This window comes from Balaenoptera musculus, chromosome 6 (genome assembly GCF_009873245.2).
Source record: "Balaenoptera musculus isolate JJ_BM4_2016_0621 chromosome 6, mBalMus1.pri.v3, whole genome shotgun sequence".
NCBI classification, from domain to species: Eukaryota; Metazoa; Chordata; class Mammalia; order Artiodactyla; family Balaenopteridae; genus Balaenoptera; species Balaenoptera musculus.
The window spans coordinates 110,497,274-110,520,100 of NC_045790.1; the positions used below are offsets into that span (position 1 = coordinate 110,497,274).

The 22,827-nt window shown below is 56.7% G+C and overlaps 1 protein-coding gene across 1 annotated transcript in view; it reads left to right on the plus strand.

Moving 5' to 3' along the window:
* HMCN2 (hemicentin 2) overlaps positions 1-22,827 on the plus strand; it is a 153,430-nt gene that overhangs the window by 74,517 nt on the left and 56,086 nt on the right. Inside the window, 21 exon segments of the mRNA XM_036856498.1 lie at positions 443-637; positions 1,598-1,728; positions 2,064-2,193; positions 2,617-2,743; positions 3,921-4,075; positions 5,054-5,332; positions 6,857-7,138; positions 7,795-7,903; positions 8,134-8,303; positions 9,178-9,332; positions 9,775-9,871; positions 10,345-10,440; positions 11,992-12,168; positions 13,843-14,000; positions 14,854-14,977; positions 15,404-15,579; positions 16,592-16,688; positions 16,892-17,011; positions 19,503-19,664; positions 20,490-20,771; positions 21,815-21,982. Coding sequence (XP_036712393.1) covers positions 443-637; positions 1,598-1,728; positions 2,064-2,193; positions 2,617-2,743; positions 3,921-4,075; positions 5,054-5,332; positions 6,857-7,138; positions 7,795-7,903; positions 8,134-8,303; positions 9,178-9,332; positions 9,775-9,871; positions 10,345-10,440; positions 11,992-12,168; positions 13,843-14,000; positions 14,854-14,977; positions 15,404-15,579; positions 16,592-16,688; positions 16,892-17,011; positions 19,503-19,664; positions 20,490-20,771; positions 21,815-21,982 — 3,390 coding nt within the window.

Here is a 22,827-nt window from a genome sequence, read left to right on the forward strand (position 1 = left end):
CTTGCAGCTGGGGGTGCAGCAGGGAACAAAGCAAAGACTTCGGACCTTGTGGTGGGAGACAGACAATAGACCAAAAAAAAAAAAAATGTCTAAAGAAGTGCATCTTATGTATGTTAGAAAGTTGGAGATGGCAGGCAAAAGAGAAAACACAGGGCGGGTGAGGGGGCTGGGAGTGCAGATGAGGTGGGGCCTCTGCGAAGGGAACCAGAAAAGGCTCTGGCCCCTGTGCCTGTGGCCCGCGGGCCGCTGGGAGGCCATGTGGACGCCAGCACCAGGTGAGGAGGTGGCAGGTGTGTGAGCACCTGCTTCTCCAGGGGCTGCTCCTCCAGCCTGGGGGGCAGGGAGGCACCTGAGACCCACCCCCGGGAGGGTCAGCAACACGGGGGTGGGGGCAGCGTGGGTGTGGACAGGGTTTCGCGCTGATGACTCTGTGCCCTGCCAGGGACGCCCAAGCCGCAGGTCACGTGGCGGAGGGGCCCGTCCTCAGAGCCCCTGCGTGGCCGGCCGGGCCTGGCAGTGCTGGAGGAAGGCTCTCTGTTTCTGGCCTCCGTCTCTCCCACGGACGGTGGAGACTACGAGTGTCAGGCCACCAACGAGGCGGGCTCCGCATCCAGGAGAGCCAAGCTGGTAGTCCGTGGTGAGCAGGGGCCCCGGAGCTGGGGAACGGCTTGTACACACCTCCCAGTGGTACCCATGGATGCCGGGGTGGGGCAGCGCCAGCTCCCCAGCCCGAGAGCTCACCGCAGGGGCAGGGTCTTGCCCTCCCCCACCGCGTGCTTGTTGGGGAGGGCTTGGGGGTGTTAGAAAAGTGGCAGGTTGAATGGACATCCCCTTCCCCAGAGAGAGCCCCACGGAGACAGTGTAAGGAGAAGAACCTGGAACTCCATAAATGGCTTTAAAATGGTCTAGTAGTGAATTTATTTTAGAAGGCTCACTGATGGCAAATGAGAGTCCCAAAGCCCACCTCCCGCTGAAGCTGCGGAAACTACCCAAGGCTCCTGTTCTTCCCTGCAGCAGGAAGACCTTCCCACAGCTCCCGCCCCGTACCCCTCCCCCCGCCCCTGGTGCTGTGTGCAGGGGGAGGGGAGCCCGTTTCCTTCACACGGGCTCATGGAGGGGGTTTTATGGTTCCTAGGGAGCACCTTCCGCCTCCCTGGAACCAGCCACCCCAGCTTGCCGTGAAATGACCTGCCCGGGAAGTTTGTTTCAAAGACATACCTAGGCCCCACCCTCAGAGATTCTGACTCGGGGCGGGGGAGGGTACCCCCCTAGGTGACCATGACAGCAGTTTGGGTGTAGAGCCAGATGGGTCCCGGGGCTCCGGCATCTTACAAAGCTGAATGTCAGAGCCCGTAGACAGTTCCTGGGCACGACCAGCGCGAGGTCCCAGGGCGAGGCCGCTGTGGCCATTCCCAGGTCCACGTGGCTCCTGATGGCCACATCAGGGGCTGGGGCGGGCATCCTGGAACCCCAGAATCTGGGGAAGGCCGGGAGTTGGGGCTGCCCGTCCAGGTGGGGAAGAATGGCCCATAAGGGGTCTGGGTGGCCGTGGCTGTCTTGGGGAGGGGGCAGCTCCTCTGCTTCTCCTTGCTCCAAGTGCCCCCCAGCATCCGGGAGAACGGGCACAGGGCCAACGTGTCAGGCATGGCCGGGCAGTCCCTGACGCTGGAGTGTGACGCAAATGGCTTTCCGGCCCCCGAGATCATGTGGCTCAAGGATGGGCAGCAGGTGGGTGTCCCTTGGGGTGGATGGGCTGTGGGTGGGATTTGGATAGGGTACAGACCTTCTGGACGGGTTCCTGCATGTGCCAGGTGTGGCGGGGAGGTGTGACAAGTGGCAGGTGTCTTTGGGGATGCACTGGGGCTCAGGGCCATGGAAGACCGTGGGCCCACGATGAAGCCTGAGGGGCTGCATGGTGGAGAGGGCATGGCACTGTTCTGGGAATCAGAAGCCCTGGGTTCCAGTCACCAACCAGCTCCCTGGGCCTCAGTTTCCTCATTGCTGATGGGGGTTGGGGGTGGCCAGACCCCGCTCACCAGCTCCCTCTGGCCTCTTCTGCCCAGATCCCCGAGGTGGACGGGTCCCGGGCCCTCCACTTTCCCAGGATCCAGGAGGGCGATTCTGGCCTCTACTCCTGCAGGGCCAAGAACCAGGCTGGGACTGCGCAGAGGGACTTCGATCTCCTCGTGCTCAGTGAGTGAGGCTGAGCCCTCCCAGCTCCCAAGTGTGTCTGGCCCTGCAGCCCCTCCCCTTTTAGGTGGGGCGGGGGAGGGAAACTGCCTGCTGGGAGCGAGGGGCATAGAGGGGCTCATGGCAGACCTGGTCCCTGTCTTCACAGAGCTATGGGGGCAGACATTAGACAATCACATCATTAGCCTTGTAATTACATTATGCGTCACGTATGTGCATTATGTGCTACGAAAGAGCAGTGCCGGCAGCTGAGGACGCACAGAGCAGGGGCCGATCCAGCCAGGGGTTTGGGGGAGCTTCCCATGAGGGCCGCGTAGGAGAAGGGAAGGGTGACCAGGCAGGGGTCCTGCACATGCAAAGGCCCTGCAGCAGGCGGGGCTTGCAGGGGTTAAGGATTTTTCTCCCCCCACCCTTTCTCGCCCCCAGTCCCACCTTCCGTGCTTGGAGCCGAGGCCGCTCAGGAGGTGCTGGGCCTGGCTGGTGTAGGGGTGGAGCTGGAGTGCCAGACCTCGGGGGTCCCCACGCCCCAGATGGAATGGACCAAGGATGGGCAGTGAGTGACCCCCGACGGGGAGTGTGAGGGTGGAGCCTCAGCCGGGGCTGGGGGAGAGGGCCTCTGGGGAGATGGAACTCTGCAGGGTTGGAGCTTGACAGGCATTGCCCGAGCCAGCCAGGGCCCAGGCAGAGGGCGGTGTGAGGCACACCTACCCCCCAGCCTGAGATCACCCAGGTGAGACCCCGCTTTCAAACGGCAGGGTTTTCTCATCACTTAACCAGCCTTCCTTTCATTTTTTAAACTTTTTTTTTTTTTAAGCATGAAGTACCAAGATTCACAGCTCTTTTTAAAAATTTTTATTTATTTATTTATTTATTTTTGGCTGTGTTGGGTCTTCGTTTCTGTGCGAGGGCTTTCTCTAGTTGCGCAAGTGGGGGCCACTCTTCATCGCGGTGCGCGGGCCTCTCACTATCGCGGCCTCTCTTATTGCGGAGCACGGGCTCCAGACTGCGCAGGCTCAGCAATTGTGGCTCACGGGCCTAATCGCTCTGCGGCATGTGGGGTCCTCCCAGACCAGGGCCCGAACCCGTGTATCCTGCATTGGCAGGCAGATTCTCAACCACTGCGCCACCAGGGAAGCCCCTAAACTTTTTAAAAGGTGTCTTTTAAGGTATTTTAAATTTTAAGGAATCAATATGATGTTTACCATTCCAAAGTGCACAATTCAGTACACTGTGTTCAGTACTAAATGCAAGTACATCCACAGTGTTGCACATCCGTCAGCTCTGTCTGGTTCCAGAACATTTCATCACCCCCAAAGGAGGCCTTATACCCATTAGCAGTCACTGCCCTGTTCCTCCCCCGCCCCAGCCCCTGGCAACCACTAACCTCTGTCTCTGTGAATTTTCCTATATTTCATATAAATTTCATGCAGTCATACATATGTAGTCTTTCGTGTCTGGCTTCTTTCACCTAGCGCACAGTTTTCGAGGTTTTTTCGTGTTGTAGCAGGTTTCAGCACTTCATTCCTTTTAATGGCTGAACAATATTCCATTGTAGGGATGGACCACTTTTTGCTTATCTGTTTATCCATTGATGGGCACTTGGATTGTTGGTACCTTTCAGCGACTGTGAATCTTCCAGGCTTCCTTTTCCCAAGCAGCAAGCTCCCCTCTGTGTAGCCCGCCCCTGCCAGCTGGCCTTACTGACAGTCTTCTCTTGACCATCTTTCCAGACCTGTCCTTCCGGGGGACCCTCGCATCCAGCTGCAGGAGGAAGGCCAGGTTCTCAGAATCACCACCAGTCACCTGGGGGATGAAGGGCGGTACCAGTGCGTGGCCTTCAGCCCAGCCGGCCAGCAGGCCAAGGACTTTCAGCTCAGAATCCACTGTGAGCCCAGCCCCTTCCCGGCCCCCACCATGGGCTGCCCACTGCATGGAGGGAAGACAAGGGCAGAAACGGGGGCCTATGAGGAGGGAGCCCCCCATCCAGTAAAGCTGGGGGGGCGGGGGGGTGGGATGGACCGGGAAGAACAGAGGGAATCTGGCCCAATGTTTCCCAAATCCCACTGTCCCCATCTGAGCTTCACAAGTTTTCCTATTCCTGATACCACTCAGGATGATTGTTTGTTTAAATCAAGTCACTTTTCTTTACACTGAAACTCATTTATGTAAAAGGATGTTTAATACATCAAAGGGAAGTGGGAACCAGGGCTGCTTGGCCTTCGTGGGAGGAAGCTGTGACAACAAATGCAACCAAAGAGGGATTTTGGAAGCCCTTAGGCGTGAGCTGCCTGCATGTGGTAAAAAGGGCAGAGTAGAAAGTTCTAGAAAGGTTACGAACATAGTCGCACCAAACGGCCTTTTCCTTTGTCGTAATCAGGCAGGAAGGAGATTTGGGGAGGGTGTAGCTGTTCTGTTACGAGCTGCATGCCCACGTGCCCTGAGGATCAGCTTAGGTACCACCCAAGGTGTGTGACCTGCCCCATAGGAACCCTGGATCCAGTTCGGCCCCTCGTTTTACAGATGGGGAGACTGAGCCCCCAGAGAGGGGAAGTGACCTATGCGGGTCATACAGTGAGTCAGAGGCAAAGTGGGGTCCAGAGCCTGACCTGTGGCCCCTCCCCTGCTTTCTGCGCCTCTTGTGATGGCCGGGCTTGCCCCCCACGTCAGCGTGTCCCTGGCCGGTATCTCCTGTCTGTCCCCAGAGCCCCCCCGCCCCTCCTCCCACCCCTGCAGTAGAAACCTGTGACATGTGCGGGGCTTGTGGCCCACAGACAGGTGCATGGGGCTGCAAGGGATGGGACACCAGCCACCTCGGTGCTGGGCAGGCTCCCTGTGATTGCCCCCCGCCCCCCATTGTCCTCAGCACCTCCCACCATCTGGGGCTCCAAAGAGACAAGTGAGGTGGCCGTCATGGAGGGCCACCCCATGCGGTTCCTGTGTGAAGCCCGAGGAGTGCCCACGCCTGACATCACCTGGTTCAAGGATGGGGACCCCCTGCTCCCCAGTGCCGGGGCCGTCTACACCAGGGGCGGCCGGCAGCTGCAGCTGGAGAGGGCCCAGGGCTCGGACACTGGCATCTACACCTGCAGGGCCAGCAACCCCGTGGGGGTCATGGAGAAGGCCACCCGGCTGGAGGTTTTCGGTGAGCGGCCCGGGGTCGCAGCAGGAGCAGTGGTCAGCTGGGGCGAGCGGTGGGAGGGACTCTGGGCCGGGGTGGCCTCCGTCTGGCTCTAAAGGTGGGTGAGGGGAGCAGCCAGAGGCCCAGGAAGATGCGAATGAGGGGTTACCCAGGGAGAAGGGTCATCTCAGCTCGTCCAGCCTTCCTCAGGCGGGTGAGGAAACCGACGCCAGGGGAAGGGCCTGTCTCGGGGCCCCAGCGGAGCCGAGTCGAGAATCCAGGTTTCCCCCTCGTGGTTTAGGGCTTCTCAGGAAATCGCGCCCACACCCCCATGACCACAGCTAATAACTGACTGCTCTTAACTAGCCTCGTACTGTGGTCCAGACGCCCTGGGGCTCGTCACAGTGCTAGCTAATTTAATCACGGCACAGGGACTAGGGCCCTGGTCCCCCCACTCATGGGTGAGCGTGGTGGGCTCTGGGGCTGGCCCAGGTCACCCCGCTGGGAGGTGAGAGGACCCGGTTCCTACCTCGAGGGTCTGCCTTGTGCTCTGGTAACCTCAGCGTTGGCCTGCCTGGAGGGGCTTGGCTCTGAGGACATGTGAAGAACTCAGAGGACAGGGTGTGTGTAGGAGGGCAGGGATGGGTCTGAGCAGATGAAGTCTGAGAAGGCAGAATGCAGCCTGGTGGGGTCATTCTGGTCCCTCTCGAGGAATCAGCTCTGGAGCTCTGGTCCCCAAAGATACAAAGGGCTTGGATGCTGGAGTCCTGGGGACCCCAAAGGGAAGTTGGGGTGTGTGGGGTCTATGGGCAGCCTCTGAAGTTGAGCCCAGCAGCCAACTCCGGGATTCTTATTCAGGGATCTGAGAACCTCCTGGAAATTGATGGAAAATGCACGTGTGTGTTTTCATTATATTTTCAGTGGGGCTAGTGACCCAGGCAATGTTGAGAAGCCCATCCCGTTCCCTCATCGCCCCATGTCTCCTGGCAACGACTCTGTGGGCTTAGCAACTTGGGGGCCCTCCCCAAGGGGAAGAGAGAAGCCCCCCCTCTGGCTACCCCCTTGGCCATCACTGGCTGAGTTAGGAGCCCCCAGAGGCTGGGCCATCTGGGCTAGGGTCTGCTCGCTTCCTCAGACCAGGGAGGGGACCAGTAGGAGGAGCAGAGACTCTGGTCTTGGGTCCTGGGGAGCCCATCACTTTGGGTTCAGCGGATCTTGAGACCTACTGTGTGCAGATACCGAAGACACACCTGGTTCAAGGATGAGAGACAAGTGTTGCTCTGCTCAGGCTGAGCTCACGGGGGTAGCAGGGTGTGGAGAGAAGATGCAGGCAGTGTAGGGGTGGGGTGGGGATGGCACCAAGGGGCAGAGGAGCCAGGGTGGGGGAGGCTTCCAGCCAGGGTGCTGGGGGAGGCTCCCCGGAGGAGGTGATGTCTGAACAGGGGTTCCAGCTAGTGGAGGGGAGGAGAAGGCATTTCACATGGGTTGGGGTCTGTGAGGGACTTAACCAGGCTGCTGGTCCCTGAGCACCCCCTGCCTCTTCCCTAGTCCCGCCCACCATCGAGGGCGCTGGCGGAGGGCCCCGTGTGGTGAAGGCCGTGGCCGGGAGGCCCTTGGCGCTGGAGTGTGTGGCCAGAGGCCACCCACCCCCCACCCTCTCCTGGCACCACGAGGGGCTGCCCGTGGCGGAGAGCAATGGGACGCGGCTGGAGGCGGGCGGCGGCGTGCTGAGCCTGGAGAGCCTGGGGGAGGCGTCTGGAGGCCTGTACAGCTGCGTGGCCAGCAGCCCCGCCGGGGAGGCCGTGCTGCAGTACTCCGTGGAGGTGCAGGGTGAGCCCAGGCCTGCCCCACCCGAGTCACCTGGGCCGTGGACCCCTCCTCCCACGCCTAGTGTGTGCAGAGGGAATAGAAGTGACCAGTGTCCTGGATTGCATGAGACAGATAAGGGGACAGATGAGGACACTGCGACCTGGGCTGGGGCCCCTCAGGGATACAGGGTGGGCAGGGTTGATTCCCGGGATCAAGGGTCCCTGCTCTTGCCCATGACCCTGGGCCAGGTCATCCAGGGTGAAGGACACCGCTCTGCCTTCCAGGAGATGCTCCCGGTCAATGGGATGGACATTTATACCCTGAGGCCCAAAGCTGGGTGGTGGGCGCTGGTCCTGGGGATGGGTGGGTGGACCCTTCGCCTGCTTCTTCCATTTCACAGACACTTCACAGCCATTAACTCTGGATAAGGCAGGGAACAGGCAGACGGGACTCCTGAGCCCTGGGTCTGGTGGGAAGACATTGAATAAACAGACCAATCCTGTGGGGAGGCTGAACTTGGGTGGTCCTAGAAGGCCTTCTGGACGAGGGGCCGTTTATGGGAGTGCTTGAAGGGTGAGGTGAGGCTTGGGCCTGGCTCTGGCGGCACTGGGACTTGGGAGGGCTGTAGGCAGGGATTTCCTCAGCTCCAGACACCCAATGGTGGCTTCTGCCCACAGTGCCCCCGCAGCTCCTGTTGGCTGAAGGCTTGGGCCCGGTGACCACCCTCGTGGGACAGCCCCTGGACCTTCCCTGCCAGGCCTCAGGCTCCCCAGTGCCCACGATCCAGTGCGTATGGGGTGGTGGAGGCCAGAAGTGGGGGGCTGGGGGACAGGCAGAGAGCATGCTTTGGGGGTGGGTGGGGACGGGAGATTCTTCCCCTCCCAGGAGCATGAAAGAGGCCATGGAGCCAGGGACGTGGGAACGGGAGAGAGATGCTGCCTGGCCTCTTGGCCTGTCCTGTTGCCCCTACCTTCCCTAGCCTCAGGCTGACCTGTTCCCCTCCCCACACACCTTAGGTGGCTGCAGAATGGCCGCCCAGCCGAGGAGCTGGCCGGGGTGCAGCTGACCTCGCAGGGGACCACCCTGCACATCGACCATGTGGAGCTGGACCACGCGGGCCTCTTCGCCTGCCAGGCCACCAATGAAGCGGGCACTGCAGGGGCTGAAGTGGAGTTGTCTGTGCACGGTGAGGGCGGCCTGGGGTTCTGGGGCAATGAGAGCCCAAGGATGCCGGGGTGGGTGAAGCAAGCCTGACAGACATGGGAAGGGCATGGAGCTGGTCTTCTCTGGACAGCATTTCTGGTCTGGACTTCCCAGTTCCCCAAGACACAGGTGTGAGAGGGTAGTCTCAGCTGCTCACCACACTTGTCTACAGGCTTTCGATCCCCTCCCCAGCCTCCCCCCGACCCCGGCTTGCTCTCTTTATGCTGACCACGCTGAACTTCATTCAACTGTACGTTGGCTTTCTTACCTCCAGTCCTGCAAATGCTGTTCCCTCTGCCTGGAACATTCTTCCTCTTTGCCTGATTAGCTCCTCCCTATCTTTCAGGTCTGTCCTAAAAAACACCCCTTCCTCCAGGAAGCCCTCCTTGATTCCACCATGGTTATAATCTGCACTGCCCAGCCTCTCGTGGCCATAGCCCCCCACCTACTGTATTGGGATTTCTCGTTTGGCTGTTCATCTCCACTGCCCAGCTTGGGAGCTCTGAGGGCAGCACAGAACTTTCTCTGCTGTGTTCCTGTGCATAGTGCAGTGTGGGACACAGAGTAGATGCTCAGTGCACATATGGATGGATAATGGGTGGATGAATGATGGATGGATGGATGATGGATGGATGGATGATGAATGGGAGAATTTTAAAGGGAAAGACTAGCTCTGCCAGCTCTCAGTCTGGTGCTCTTTCCCCTAAGGCCAGGTGTCTGGAGGGTTGAGTGGGGGGAAGCTAGAGGCCAGCCCTGCAAGGCCACTCCCTCCCTCCCCGGGCATTGAAGAGGTTTCTGGGTGCCCATTGCACCCCTCCTGACCCTGACTGAGCCTCCCTGCCTCTCCCTCTGTCCAGAGCTCCCATCGGTGGTCATAGTTGGGGGTGAGAACATCACAGCCCCTTTCCTGCAGCCTGTGACCCTCCAATGTGCAGGGACTGGGGTCCCTACCCCAAGCCTCCGCTGGTGGAAGGATGGTGTGGCCCTGGCAGCCTCGAGGGGGAACCTACAGGTACGTGCAAGGGCCCCAGGGCTGGCAGGCCAACCTTGCACAGGTGGAGGGGCTGCTTTTTAGTGGCCCCGGGGAGCCCAAGCGGAGCTCTGACAGCCTGGGGGCAGGACAAACAGAGTCCACTCACCCTAGAAATGCTCAGTGGACCTTGGGGTGCTGGGTCTGAAGAAGGAAGGGAGCCCTAAGCCTAGTCCAGGTCCCCGGAGTTTGAGCTCCCAGAGGGAGAAAATGGGGGGAGGGGAGTATCCCCAAGACCAGAGGGATCCCCTGGATTCCGAATGTGTGGCTCAGAGCTCCACCCGGAACCAAGCTTGTGCCCATGCCTCACGTCTCCTGCGCTGGGGTCAGCAGCAGCCTGGCCACTTGCCATGTCCCAGGGTTGCTCTGACCCCAGGCCCCACCCACATCCTGGCACACACCTGCCCTTCCTCCTCTCCACCAGATCGAGAAGGTGGACCTGAGGGACGAAGGCATCTACACTTGTGCTGCCACTAACCTGGCTGGGGAGAGCAGGAGGGACGTGGCGCTCAAGGTGTTGGGTGAGGATGTGGGTGGAGGCGGAGCCCGGGCCTGGGGTGGTGGGTGATTGAGGGCCCGCAGGGCTGCCGTGGGGGGTTGGGGACGGCTGGGGGTTCTAAAATTAATGTCACATACTTAACTTTAGAAGTAGAAAATCATTAGCTCCGGGACCACTTTTGGTTGTTTTCTGCCGGATTTTCAGTGGACAGCCTTGTTCTCATTCATATTTATCTTTGCTTGTTCTATTCATCTGGGGGCTCATTTAGGTCCTTGTGTATATGGGCAAATCCTTGCCCTTGTCACTCCTCATGACTGCCTGGGGTCCACCTCTCCGGTGTGCCTGATGCTGGCTGTTCCTGGGGGGTCGGACTCCAGGGTTGTCCTTGTTGCCCAGCCCACCTTGGGAAGGCTGGGGAGGGGCACTGGGGAGGCTGAGATGAGCCACCCAGAGCCTGTACCCCCGCCAAGCCAGGGCTCTCCTCGTCTCCCCTAGTGCCCCCCAGTATCGAGCCGGGCCTGGTCAAAAAGGCAGTGCTGGAAAATGCCTCCGTAAACTTGGAGTGTCTGGCTTCAGGCGTACCCCCTCCTGGTAAGTAAGACCCCTCCTCTTGGCTGAAAGCCACCTCCAGCCAACCCCAGTTCCCCATCCAAAGAGGCGGGGCAGTGCCGCAGGCACCACTCTGGCTGTGGACGAAGCAGGATGAGATAAGCAGGCCTTCCCCTTCCCTCCCCAGCGTTCCCCTCTTCCTTCTCAACAGCTGTTTATCCAATGCCCATTACATGCCAGTCACTGCCAGGGCCCAGAGCCTTTGCACTGGTGTCTGAAACAAACCTGCCAGGTTTCTTCTGAGTTTGTGGCTTCACGGGGCTGCCCCGGGGCTGGCGGTGAGAACCAGGACCTCCATCTGGGCCTCTTCTCTAGACCAGCAGTTGAGCAAAGGTCTGGGAGCTAGGGCTAGGCGTGGGTGCCCGGCAGACAGGATGGGCCCAGGAGGGGGGTCCGTTTCCTGTCCCCCATCTGAACCAGGTCAACCCTGCTTTGCCTGGGGTGGTGAGCCCTGGAGGTATTTGCCCTCTGCCATGGGGAAACCCTCTTCTGGGATGGACCCTGGCAGGAGGTAAGGAAGTTGAAGATACAGTCGGTCGTTACTTATTTATTTATCTCTTTATTAACTTTATTTTTTTAATTTATTTTTAAATTGAAGTATATTGGTTTACAATGTTGTGTTAATTTCTGCTGTACAGCAAAGTGATTCAGTTATACATATATATATATATATATATATATGTATATACATTCTTTTTTTATATGCTTTTCCATTATGGTTTATCATAGGATATTGAATATAGTTCTCTGTGTTATACAGTAGGACCTTGTTGTTTATCCATTCTATATATGATAGCTTACATCTGCTGACCCCAACCTCCCACTGCATCCCTCCCCCAACCCCCTTTCCCTTGGCAACCACCAGTCTGTTCTCTATGTCCACGAGTCTGTTTTGTAGATAGGTTCGTTTGTGTCATATTTTAGATTCCACATATAAGTGATATCATATGGTATTTGTCTTTCTCTTTCTTACTTCACTTAGTATGATAATCTCTGGTTCCATCCTTGTTGCTGCAAATGGCATTATTTTGTTCTTTTTTTATGGCTGAGTAGTATTCCGTTGTGTATATGTGCCACATCTTCTTTATCCATTCATCTGTTGATGGACATTTAGGTTGTTTCCATGTCTTGACTATTGTGAATAGTGCTGCTATGAATATGGGGGTGCATGTAGCTTTTTATAATTGGTCCATATTTATGAGGCTGCTGTTTTGGGGTATACCATGTTCTCCTCTAAAGATCTCCCTCATGGGTGGTCTCCTGGCAGGGGGGAGGACGTGAGGGGCTGGGCTGACTTTGACTCTCCTTGCTCCTGGCGGCCCCAGCCTGCATCCCTCTCTGCCTTCGGTTCCATCTCAGACAACGCTGCCCTGTTCTGCCCCGCCCCCCTTCCTGGAGAACACTGGCTTTCTCCAGTGCCTGAAATAAAGGCACACCATGTGGCCACCCAGGAAGCCTCTCCTGGATGCCCATGACACAGGGCACAGTCTGAAGGGCTGGCAGGGACCCTTTCATCTCTCTTCTCTTCACCAGATATCTCCTGGTTCAAGGGCCACCAGCCTGTCTCTGCCCAGAAGGGAGTGACGGTGTCAGCTGATGGGAGAGTTCTCCTCATTGAACGAGCCCAATTTTCTGATGCTGGGATCTACCGCTGTGTGGCATCCAATGTGGCAGGCAGCACAGAGCTGCAGTATGGCCTACGGGTCAATGGTGAGCTGCCCTGCGACTAAGGGGATCCTTGTCCCAAAAGTTGTCTTCCATCCATTTGTCCCTCAGTCTGTTCATCCATCTGTCATCCATTCATCCATCCTTCCTTTCATTCATCTTTCCTTCCTTCCATCCATTTATAATGTATCCATCCATTCATTCATCCATCCATTCTTCTATCCATGCATGGAAACACCCAACTGTTCTTCCACTGATCCAACCATCCATCCAATCCTCTGCCTATCCGTCCATCCACCCATCTACCCATCCAGCTGTCCATCCCCCCAACCATCCATTTATTCAAACATCAATTCCTCCATCTATTGAGTACAGGCGAACCTCAGAGATACTGCAGGTTCATTCAGTTCCAGACCACCACAATAAAGCGAATATCAAAATAAAGCAAGTCACATGAATGTTTTGGTTTCCCATTGCATAGAAAAGTTCTGTTTACACTATACTGTAGTCTAGTAACTGTGCAGTAGCATTATGTCTAAAGAAAGTACAGACCTTAATTAAAAAGTACTTTATTGCTAAAAAGTGCTAACCTTTGGCGAGTCGTAGTAGTAACATCAAAGATCACTGTTCACAGATTGCTATAACAAATAGAACAGTAAGGGAAAAGTTTGAAATATTGCGAGGATTACCAAAATGTGACACAGAGACCAGAAGTGAGCCAATGCTGTTGGAAAAATGGCACCGATAGACTTGCTCGATGCAGGGTTGCCACAAACCTTCAGTTTGTAAAAAACACAACATCTGCAAAGTGCAGTGAGGTGAAGCACAGTAAAACGAGGTGTGCCTGTACGTGCTCTGGGCAGACCCTGGGGCTGCAGCCCTGAACAAGACGGACCCAGGAGCTTTCAGTCTAGTGGAGGATATAGTAATTGGATACTTACCCAAAGTACTGTTTCATGACAATTGTGATAAGAGCTAGGAAAAGTGAGGTACAACTGAATGCCTGGAACTGGGGCGCTGACCTGACCTGGGGGGTCCCAGGAGGCATCTTTGAGAGCTGGATGCCTAAACGGAGACCATGTGCCAAATGCTAAGGCTATAGAGAATTTGAGAAACTGAAAGGAGGCTGGGGGCTTGGAGCTTACAGAACAGTGAGAGGAGGGGCCAGGGTGGTGCTGGGGACCAGACGGAGGCTGGAAACATTGGGTCTTTATCTTAAGAGCAGGGGGTAGGTAGCTGGACAGGAGGCTGGGACCCTGGGTGTCATGGCTCATGCCTCCCAGATACAACTGAATCTTCTGACCGCTTTCTGCCCACGAGGGGCCGTCTGTAGGCTGATACCTCTGAGTTGGAAAGCAAAACCTGCCCAGGGATTCTCAACCCGGGTTACCCCTATACCATCCCCATGATAATGACCTCATGCTGACCAGAAGGCCCAAGTTCAGGTGCTGCTTCTGCCACTTCCTAGCTGGTCAGCCTCGGGCAGGTGACCTCCATCTCTGAGCCTCAGTTTCCCGTCTGTGGAAGCCGCGTGGTGGAGCTGGAGGGATGAGATGAGCCACCTCAAGGACTGTGCAGTGCTGCGCCCGTGTTGGGAGTGGCTGTCCCTAAGGTTTTGTTTGTGGCCGTGTGCTCCTGTGTGGGTACCCAGCCCGGGGCCCTGCCTGCTTCACCCCCAGCGGGGCTCAGCCAGTGCCCTGTGCCGCCCTCACCCCGCAGTGCCTCCGCACATCACTCTGCCACCCAGCCTGCCGGGCCCCGTGCTGCTTCACACCCCGGTTCGGCTGACCTGTAACGCCACGGGAGCCCCCAGCCCCATGCTGATGTGGCTGAAGGATGGAAACCCCGTGTCCACGGCAGGGACCTCTGGCCTCCAGGTCAGTAGGGCTGGGGCGCCCTGACTCGCCTCCCGGGTGCCTCAGTAGGTGCTGGGAGCAGAGGTCAGGGCCTGGGGAGTGCCGAGGGGAGAGGGAAACAGTGATGGCCCAGGATGGTCGGCTGGAGGGAGGAAGGGGAGCTGCTGAACGGAGTCTAGAGCCAGGTGGTCTCCAGAAACATAATGCGCACCACCAAGGTGAACCGAATATGTAATTTAAAAATTTCTAGTAGCTGCATTAGGATGAATAAAAAGAAACAGGTGAAACCAATTTTAATAATGCATTTTAAGGAATTCCCTGGTGGTCCAGTGGTTAGGACTCCTTGCTTCCACTGCAGGGGCCACGGGTTCGATCCCTGGTCGGGGAACTAAGATCCTGAAAGCCTCGCAGTGCGGCATAAATAAATAAATAAAGTGTCCTTTGGCTACTTTATTTATTTATTTATAAATAAATAAAAAGTGAATATTAAAAAAAAAACAGCTGTATAAAAAAATACATTTTAGTTCACCCAGTATATCCAAAAAGTATCATTGCATCACGTGATCATTATAAAAAATCATTAACCAGACATTTTACATTCTCCTTTTTGTACAAACTCTTTGAAATCAGTTGTGCATCTTACACTTGGGGACCAGCCCTATTTCAAGTGCTCCCTAGCCATAGCCCTACTCCAGGGAACTCTTTCTTAGGACCGATTATTCGGTTATTCCCCACCAGCCAGCAGAGGTCCTGAGGTCTGGGTAGACCTCGAGGTTCCTCTGCATTGTGGCGGGCCCCGGGGGTCTGGGGCAAGCTGCCCGCTGTGCCTGCCAGCAGGGCCCTGACCTCATGTGGACTTCCTTCTGGGCCACAGGTCTTCCCTGGGGGCCGGGTCCTCACGCTGGCCAGTGCCCGGGCTTCCGACTCCGGCAGCTACTCCTGCGTGGCCGTGAATGCAGTGGGCGAGGACCGCCGGGACGTCATCCTGCACGTCCACAGTGAGTGTCAGGCCCTGGACTCTGCCGGGGGCAGGCCGGCGGCTCAAGACGGCGGGGCTGGGGCATCCCCGGGGGTTGGATGTGGGAGGTCTGGCCTGAGACTGCGTCTGCCTTCATGTAGGGGTCAGTTGGACCCCCAGAGCCCTCTCCTAGAGTGTGAACTCCCCTGTTGTGGACAGGTGGCCGGGTGGGCCCTTTCCTCAGTGGTAACATCTGGTACAACTAAAGTACAAAATCATATTCAGGATATTGATGCTGTTACAATGCACCAGCCTCTTCAGGTTTGGGGGCCTCCTCTAAAGGTCATCAGGGGAGGGCAAGAGGGCTGCAAGCTCAGGGGGTGGGCCCTCATGCTAATGGTGACGTCCCATCCCTGGTGTTTGCTCCTGGCTGCTGAGACAGCCCCTGCCCCGCCCCCGCCCGCAGTGCCCCCAAGCATCCTTGGAGAAGAGCTGAATGTGTCCGTCGTGGCCAACGAGTCAGTGGCCCTGGAGTGCCAGAGCCATGCTGTGCCCCCTCCCGTGCTGAGCTGGCGGAAGGACGGCCGCCCCCTGGAGCCCCGGCCTGGCATCCACTTCTCCGCAGACAAGGCTTTGCTGGAGGTGTGCGGCCTCCCAGGCCACCAAGGGGACCCCCACTGTGAGCAGAGCTGAGCCCCGAACAGGGCGGGCTGAGGTGCCCCCGTGAGCATCAGTTCAGCTCACTGTGACCCGCAGGCCCCTCCAGTCCGAGGACCCATCAGAGCTGCTTCCAGCCAAACAGGGATGGAGAGCGAAGCCCCAGGACTGAGCCCTCAGTTGGTGGGGGGACTTCCCTCAGGACCCCCACGAGTTTTTCACTCCTTGTTCAAAAGCCTCCTTGCCTTTGGGCATTTAAGGCCCTTCATCTGGCCCAGCAAGGCAGGGGTTAGGGTCAGGGACTCTGGAATCAGCCTGGATTTAAATTTTACCTCCACCTCCTCCCGACTACTGCACTGTTGGGTTGGGTCGTGTTCTGACCACACTGGCCTCCCGTCTCTCACCTGTGAGCACCTGGTGCCTTTCTTCTGGGGTGGCTGGGAGAGTTCTAGAGAATGCCTGTGAGGTCCCACCTGCCCCAGAGAAGAGCTCATCCATGTCAGCTGGGGGAGGGGAAGTACCTCTCCAAGGTGCTGGGAGAACGCTCCACTCCAGCCTGCCCCTCCTTCTCCCACCCCTCTACATCTTGTGATATGATCATTCCCAACTCTGAGCCCCTTTGTTTGGTTTCCTCTGCCTGGAATACCGCCCCCTCCTTCCCTTCATTCTGCAAAGCCACAGCCTAGCTCCATCACCCGCCTAGGTCAGGATCTGACCCCTGAGGACAGGGTCCCCTCCGCCTCCTCCTCGGAACAGGAAGTGGGGTGAGGCTGGCAGGGCCACCATCTGTGCCCAGTCCGTGTCAGGCCACCAAGGCCCTGGTTTCCAGAAACTTCCCGGTACAAGAGGCGCAGCAGGTGCCACCACTGCTCCCTGGTTCCAGGTGGGAGGGGGGACTCAGCAATGTAAAGTGACATGCCCAAGGTCACACAGTCTGTCCAGGGGTAATCCCATCTGTGCTGCCCCCGCTGATGGGTTGTTTTTTGCTCTCGACCAGGTGGACAGAGCCGGGGTGGCGGACGCAGGCCACTATACCTGCGAGGCGCTGAACCAGGCAGGCCGATCGGAGAAACACTACAACCTAAATGTCTGGGGTGAGGGTCTCCCGGGCTGGGCTGGGGTCCCTGGGGTCCCTTCCCCTGCCCCTGTTAGGGCTGGCTCTCAAGCCCTGGGGTTGGGGCTGCCTTGAGTGGGTTCTAGGATACAGCCCTCCTCCACCCCACCCTCTCCCCCCGGGGTCCCTTTCTTATCCCAGCCCACAACTTCCTGCCCACCTCACCTCCTCTCTTTTACTCAGTCCCTCCAGTGTTCCCCTCACCAGAGCCTCGCACCCTGACTGTGACTGAGGGGCACCCCGCCAGGCTGTCCTGCGAATGTCGGGGCGTCCCCTTCCCCAAGATCTCCTGGAGGAAGGACGGTAGGATGGCTGACCTCGCCCAGCCCTACCCTCATTGCCCCACCCAAGGAGGCTGCTCCCTGCCCTCGCTGGGTGCCCCCACTCTAGCTGAGTTGGAGGTGGGTGGGCTTACAGCCCTAGGGGGTGCGGGTGCTGGTTACAGAAGGCCCTGCAGCCCCTTCTCAGCCAATGAGAGCTGGATTCATCCTCAGGCCTCACTTCAGATGTCTCTTCTTCCAGGAAGCCCTCCCTGACCTCCACCCCAGTCTAGGCCTCCTTGACGCCACCCCTGTATGTTAGCTTGTCATATTACCCACCTTAGTCCTTCAATGTCTGCTCCTCCGTGAGCCCGTGAGCCCTGGGAGGCACTGTCTGGGAATTCAGCAGGGGCTAAGACAGTGCCCGGTACAAAACAGGTGCTCGATAAATATTTGGAATTCATTCATTTAACCAGTATTTGTTGAGAGCCTCTCTGTGCCAGGCCCCATTCTAGGTGCTGGACGTACAGCAGTGGATTGAGTCAGTCAGGTAATAAATGAGAAGTTAGTACAGGCATACCTCGTTTTATTGTGCTTTGCTTTACTGAGTTTCGCAGATGTCGTGTTTTTCATAAATTGAAGGTTTATGGCAACCCTGCCTCCAGCAAGTCTATTGGTACCATTTTCCCAACATTTTCCAGCATTTGCTCACTTTGGGTCTCTGTCACATTTTGATAATTCTCCCAATATTTGTAACTTTTTCATTATTATAATTATGTTTGTCATGGTGGTCTGTGATTAGTGATCTTTGATATTACTATTGAAAAAAGATTATGGCTTGCTGAAGGCTCAGATGATGGTTAGCATTTTAAAGTATTTTTCATTAAGTTATGTACATTGTTTTTTTAAACATAATAGTGCACACTTAATAGACTAAACATAATTTTTGTATGTACTGGGAAACCAAAAAAATCACGTGACTCGCTTTATTTCGATGTTTGCTTTTTGCGGTGGTCTGGAACCGAACCTATGATATCTCTGAGGTATGCCTGTAAATGACTTAATACCTGACATGATAAGTGCTATGGAGAGAAATAAAAGCCAGGAAAGGGGAGAAGTTGTGAGGGGGGAGGGAGGTGGGATTTGCAATTTTAAGTTGGGTGGCCAGGGACATTTGACCAAGCAGATGTGGAGAAGGTGTGAGGGATGAGCATGAGGATATTGTAGGGAAAAGCCTTCCAGGCAGAGGTGATGGCAGGTGCAAAGGCCCTGGGGCAGGGATGAGCCAAGCATGTTTGAAGAACAGCAAAGAGGCCAGTGGGGCTGGAGCAGATTCAGCAAGGGGACGGTAGCAGGAGATGGTCACCTGAGCGATGGGGGTGGATCAAAGGCTGTAAGGATCTCAACTTTTACCTTGAGTGAGATGGGGCTTCTGTAGGGGTCTGGTTTGTACTCTAGATGGTTCCTGCCAGCATGATGAGAATAGAGCATTGGGAGCAAGGGTGGGAACAGGGTGGCCAGTGAGGGGGCTCCTGCAGGGACTCTGGGCAAGAGATGCTGGCACTTGGACTAGGTGGGTATCCATGAGGTGTTGGGAGGGGCCCGGCCATAGTCTGGATGCATTTCAAAGGTGGTGCTGGCCGGATTTTCTGACGGCTGGGATGGGGGCTAAGAAGAAGGAGGAGTCGGGGAATGACTTTTGACCTGGTAGTCGGGAGAGTGATTCTGCCATCACCGAGATGGAGAGGCTGCAAGGGCAGGTTTGGGGGAGCAGATAGGGGGTTTGGGGCATTTAATTTTGAGATCTGTTAGACACCCAACAGGTTGTCAAGTGGGCAGTCAGACATAGGTGCCTGGAGCTCAGAAGAGAGGTCTGGACTAAGAATAAATCCAAAAGTGACAAGTCGAGGTCACCGGGGGAGAGAGCATGGACAGAGAATAGAATGTAAGAGCGAGGAAGAATGTCATGTGGCCACCTAGTCTCCTCCCCCTGCTGGGACACATGCTGATGGATGGCCAGAGCCCAGAGGGCCGCTCTGCTGTGAACAGGTGCAGGATGTTGGAAGTTAGTGTTTAATCCAGTGCCTCTTGGTTTACAGAATCCTTCCCTGCATCGGGGTCTCCTTGCTGCCAGGTGTGCCAGCTGCTTGGTCTCCCTCGCCCATCTCTGTAGCTAGATGGATGGGTCATTCATTCGATAGCCTTCACTGAGCGCTATTATATGTCAGGCCCCAGAGAGCCTCTAAGGATCCCAGGGGGAAAGTGAGGCAGGGTCTGCCCTCCAGGACAGCCCACGCCAGGGCAGGATTCGGACGTGCCACCTGCAGGCTTATCTGTGTTGGGCAGAGGCTCAGTGTTATGAGAGATCAGAGTGGGTTCCGGGATCAGATTTGGTGCTCAGGGAAGGCTTCCTGGTGGAGGTGACATCTAAGTGGGCACCTGACGCATGAGCAGGAGCTGGCCAGGATGGATGGGAGGACAAGTGTTCGAGGTGGAAGGACCAAGGACCAGGGGCTTCTTTCTCATGCCTCCAGGTCAGCCTCTGCCCATGGATGGGACCGGCCTTGGGCAGGTGTCAGCTGTGGGGCGGCTGCTGTATCTAGCACAGGCCCAGCCGGCCCAGGAGGGAACGTACACCTGTGAGTGCAGCAACGTGGCCGGAAATAGCAGCCAGGACCAGCGTCTGGAGGTGCATGGTGAGTCAGGCTGGGATGACCTGAACCAGGCGGGAGGGGCCAGAAGGGGCCCAAAGGGTGGGCAGCCAGGTGCCCTGGCAGGACAGACGTCACCCCCAAACCCAAGCAAAGACAAAACAGGGCTGATGAGAGCACTTTCCTGTTACCCCTTAGCTCTCTGGCATTTCAACTGCCCCCTACCCCCAGGCAGCTTCTTACAGCTCCTGACCTCAGCATGAGAGAGGGGGCAGCGTGATCCCAAGAAGCCCCCAATGGTCCAGAGGGGGAAAAAAACACAACTTGAAACAGTTGAAAACTAAAGAAATGTAAAATTGATATGAAGCTCCTATATGTGATGGAAACATAAGTCTCCATCTACTTGTCCTGCCGTGATGAAATTAAATATCTCAACCTTGTAAAAATCATTCTAGAAAATAAAACCAAGAAAAATGCTGTTCAGCATCTTGGGGAGAACCCCACCTGTGGAATAATCCCCCGCCCTCGGCCAGTCCTAACAGCTGTTTACGTTCTGGGAAGCCTCTGGTTTCTAAGGAAGAAAACCCCTCACAAATCTTCAGGGCTGTTCTGTGAGCTCATTGTCCAAACGTCAGGCCTTCCTGTGATTCACAGGGTGTGGGAGAGGGGGCCATGGGGTACTTTTCTGACCCCATTATAGAGATGCACAGTGGAGGCCCAGAGAGGTGAGGTCACCTGACTGAGGTCACACAGCCAGTGAGGGACATGGAGGAACACAGGCCAAATGGAGGCGAGCCCAGAGCCTGGCATGTGGCGCGTGTTTGGTGCCCGGCGGCCCACTTTCCCTGACGTGCTTTCTCCCCATGCCAGTTCCCCCTCAGATCGCGGGCCCCCGGGAGCCCCACACACAGGTGTCCGTGGTCCAGGACGAGGAGGCCACTCTGGAATGCAACGCCACAGGGAAACCCCCGCCCAGGGTGACGTGGGAGCGGGACGGCGAGCCGGCGGGGGCCGAGCCTGGCCTGCGGCTGCAGAGCCAGGGTCAGAGGCTGCACGTGCAGCGGGCTCGGGCTGTCCACGCCGGGCGCTACAGCTGCGTGGCCGAGAACGTGGCCGGGAGGGCCGAGAGGAGATTTTCGCTCTCTGTGCTGGGTGAGGACTGGCGGCCTGCTGGAGGAGGGCAGGAAGGGGACCAGACTGCAGAAGGCAAGGCTGCTTCCGTCCCCAAGCTGTGCTCCTGGGGCCACCCCCTTGTTCTGCCAGGAGTCAGACCCCTCTGGGTAGGGCTCCTGTTGGAAGAAGCTGCAAACGCTGCTCTCAAAATCAGGATTGGCTCCAAATAGCCCTCATTTCCCTCCCTCCCTGTCTCCCGTGTTTGCTGCTCCCCTTCTCTGTTCCGGGCATTCTTTATCCTGCATGATTCGTATGTGATGGGGGAATTCGGGGGTTCCCCGAGAGATCAGGAAGATCCTGACCGCTGTCCTGGGAAGTCAGGGCAGCTTCCTGTAGGAGGTGACCTTTTAGCTGAAATGCAAAGGCTGAGTAGGGGTTCATCGGGAGCCGGGGTGAGAGGAAGAGTGCCAGGCAGAGGGAACAGACTCTGCGGAGGGCTGGAGCACATTCACGGTGGCTAGAAGAGCCTTGTGATTCCAATCTCTTACTGAGCTCCTACTGCATGCCTCAGGGTGGAGGCGGGGAGTGGAGAGAGACAAGGAGGGAGAGGTGGGCAGGGGTCCTTTAGGGAGGACCCTCTCATGTCTCTATCATTGCTGGGATTCCCCAGCCTCGCCCACCTATCCCTGCCTGATAGAGTGTGGCTTCCTTTCTGAATGGAACTCTGCTCTGTGGATTTAGGGACCCATCTGGTGTTCCCCTTTGCTCTAATTCCCGTCTCGTTTGCTCAGTCTTTGCTCCTTGCCAGGCTCTGTGCTAAGCGCTCTACACATGTCCTTGTCGAATTCTCCTGGCATTCCAACGAGGGGTCGGGGAAACCGGGGCCCAAGCCTGATGCCAAAGCCCAGCCCGTGGCCATCACTCACTCCCTTCAGTGGGAGCAGCTCTGATCTTGTCGCTTCTGCTCCTCAGGCTGACCTGACTGGGGGACGGGAGTCCTCGGGGAGGGCATTGGTGGGGAGCCAAGCAGGAGCGTACAGCCCCCGTCTGCATCCTGAATGCGGCTTCTTCTCTGTGTCTAGTGCCCCCAGAGCTCATTGGAGACTTGGACCCACTGACCAACGTCACGGCTGCCTTGCACAGCCCCTTGACGCTGCTCTGTCAAGCCACAGGCATCCCACCTCCAGGGGTCCTCTGGTTCCGAGGGGAGGAACCCGTCAGCCCTGGGGAGGACACCTACCTCTTGGCAGGTAAGATGCCAGTCAGGGGAGTATCTGGTTATCGGGTCTGGCCCTCCACCTCTGTCCATCACATGCCTGTGACCTCTGGTCCTGCACTGGCAGGCTTGGTTGGGATAACCGTTTTAGCTGTTGGTCCCCATAAACACTGGTCAGGTGAGGTGTTCCAGGAAAAAAAAATCAGATTTAAATAAGTTTGGAAGAGGCTTCCTGTTCTGCTCTCCTGGAGACTCACAGTGACCATCTGTATAGTCAAGGTTCTGATAGGTCCTGCAGAAAAAAATTCTCACGGCACCTATGAAACAGCATGGAACCGTAACCAACTTTGGGAAATGCTGATCTAAGCACTTTCTCTTTTGAATATCCATCTTCCTCACAAAGTTGGTTTGTGATGGTTCTTGCTTGAGTACAAATGGGGAAACTGAGGCCCAAGAGGCAATATCCCATCAGAATCTTGCAGGGACTTCCAGGCCCCCTGAAGCTCAGCCTCAATGACCCCTCAGTTGTTCCATGCAGCCAAAGCTGGGATGGTAAATAAGTTTCCCCTTGTGCACCACTTCTGAGCACTTGGTGGAGGCCGCCAGATTCAGTGTGATGGTATGAATTCAGAGACTGCATCTGGGCCCAGCAGAAAGGAGAGTGGCGATCAATTAGTGATGTCTGCCCTGGGTGCAAGAATAGCAGTGATGATGTGTATCTGCCTTCCTTGGGCTGGTCTTAGGAGATCCTTGCATTCCTCTGAGAGGAGCTGGTTCACCTCTGAGAGGTCCTTGGGAGAAGGTGGCCTTTTACAAGGTCCATCAGAGTCGAATGAGGGTTCTGATCTGAGCCAGGACTACATAAACCATTGCTGTCCT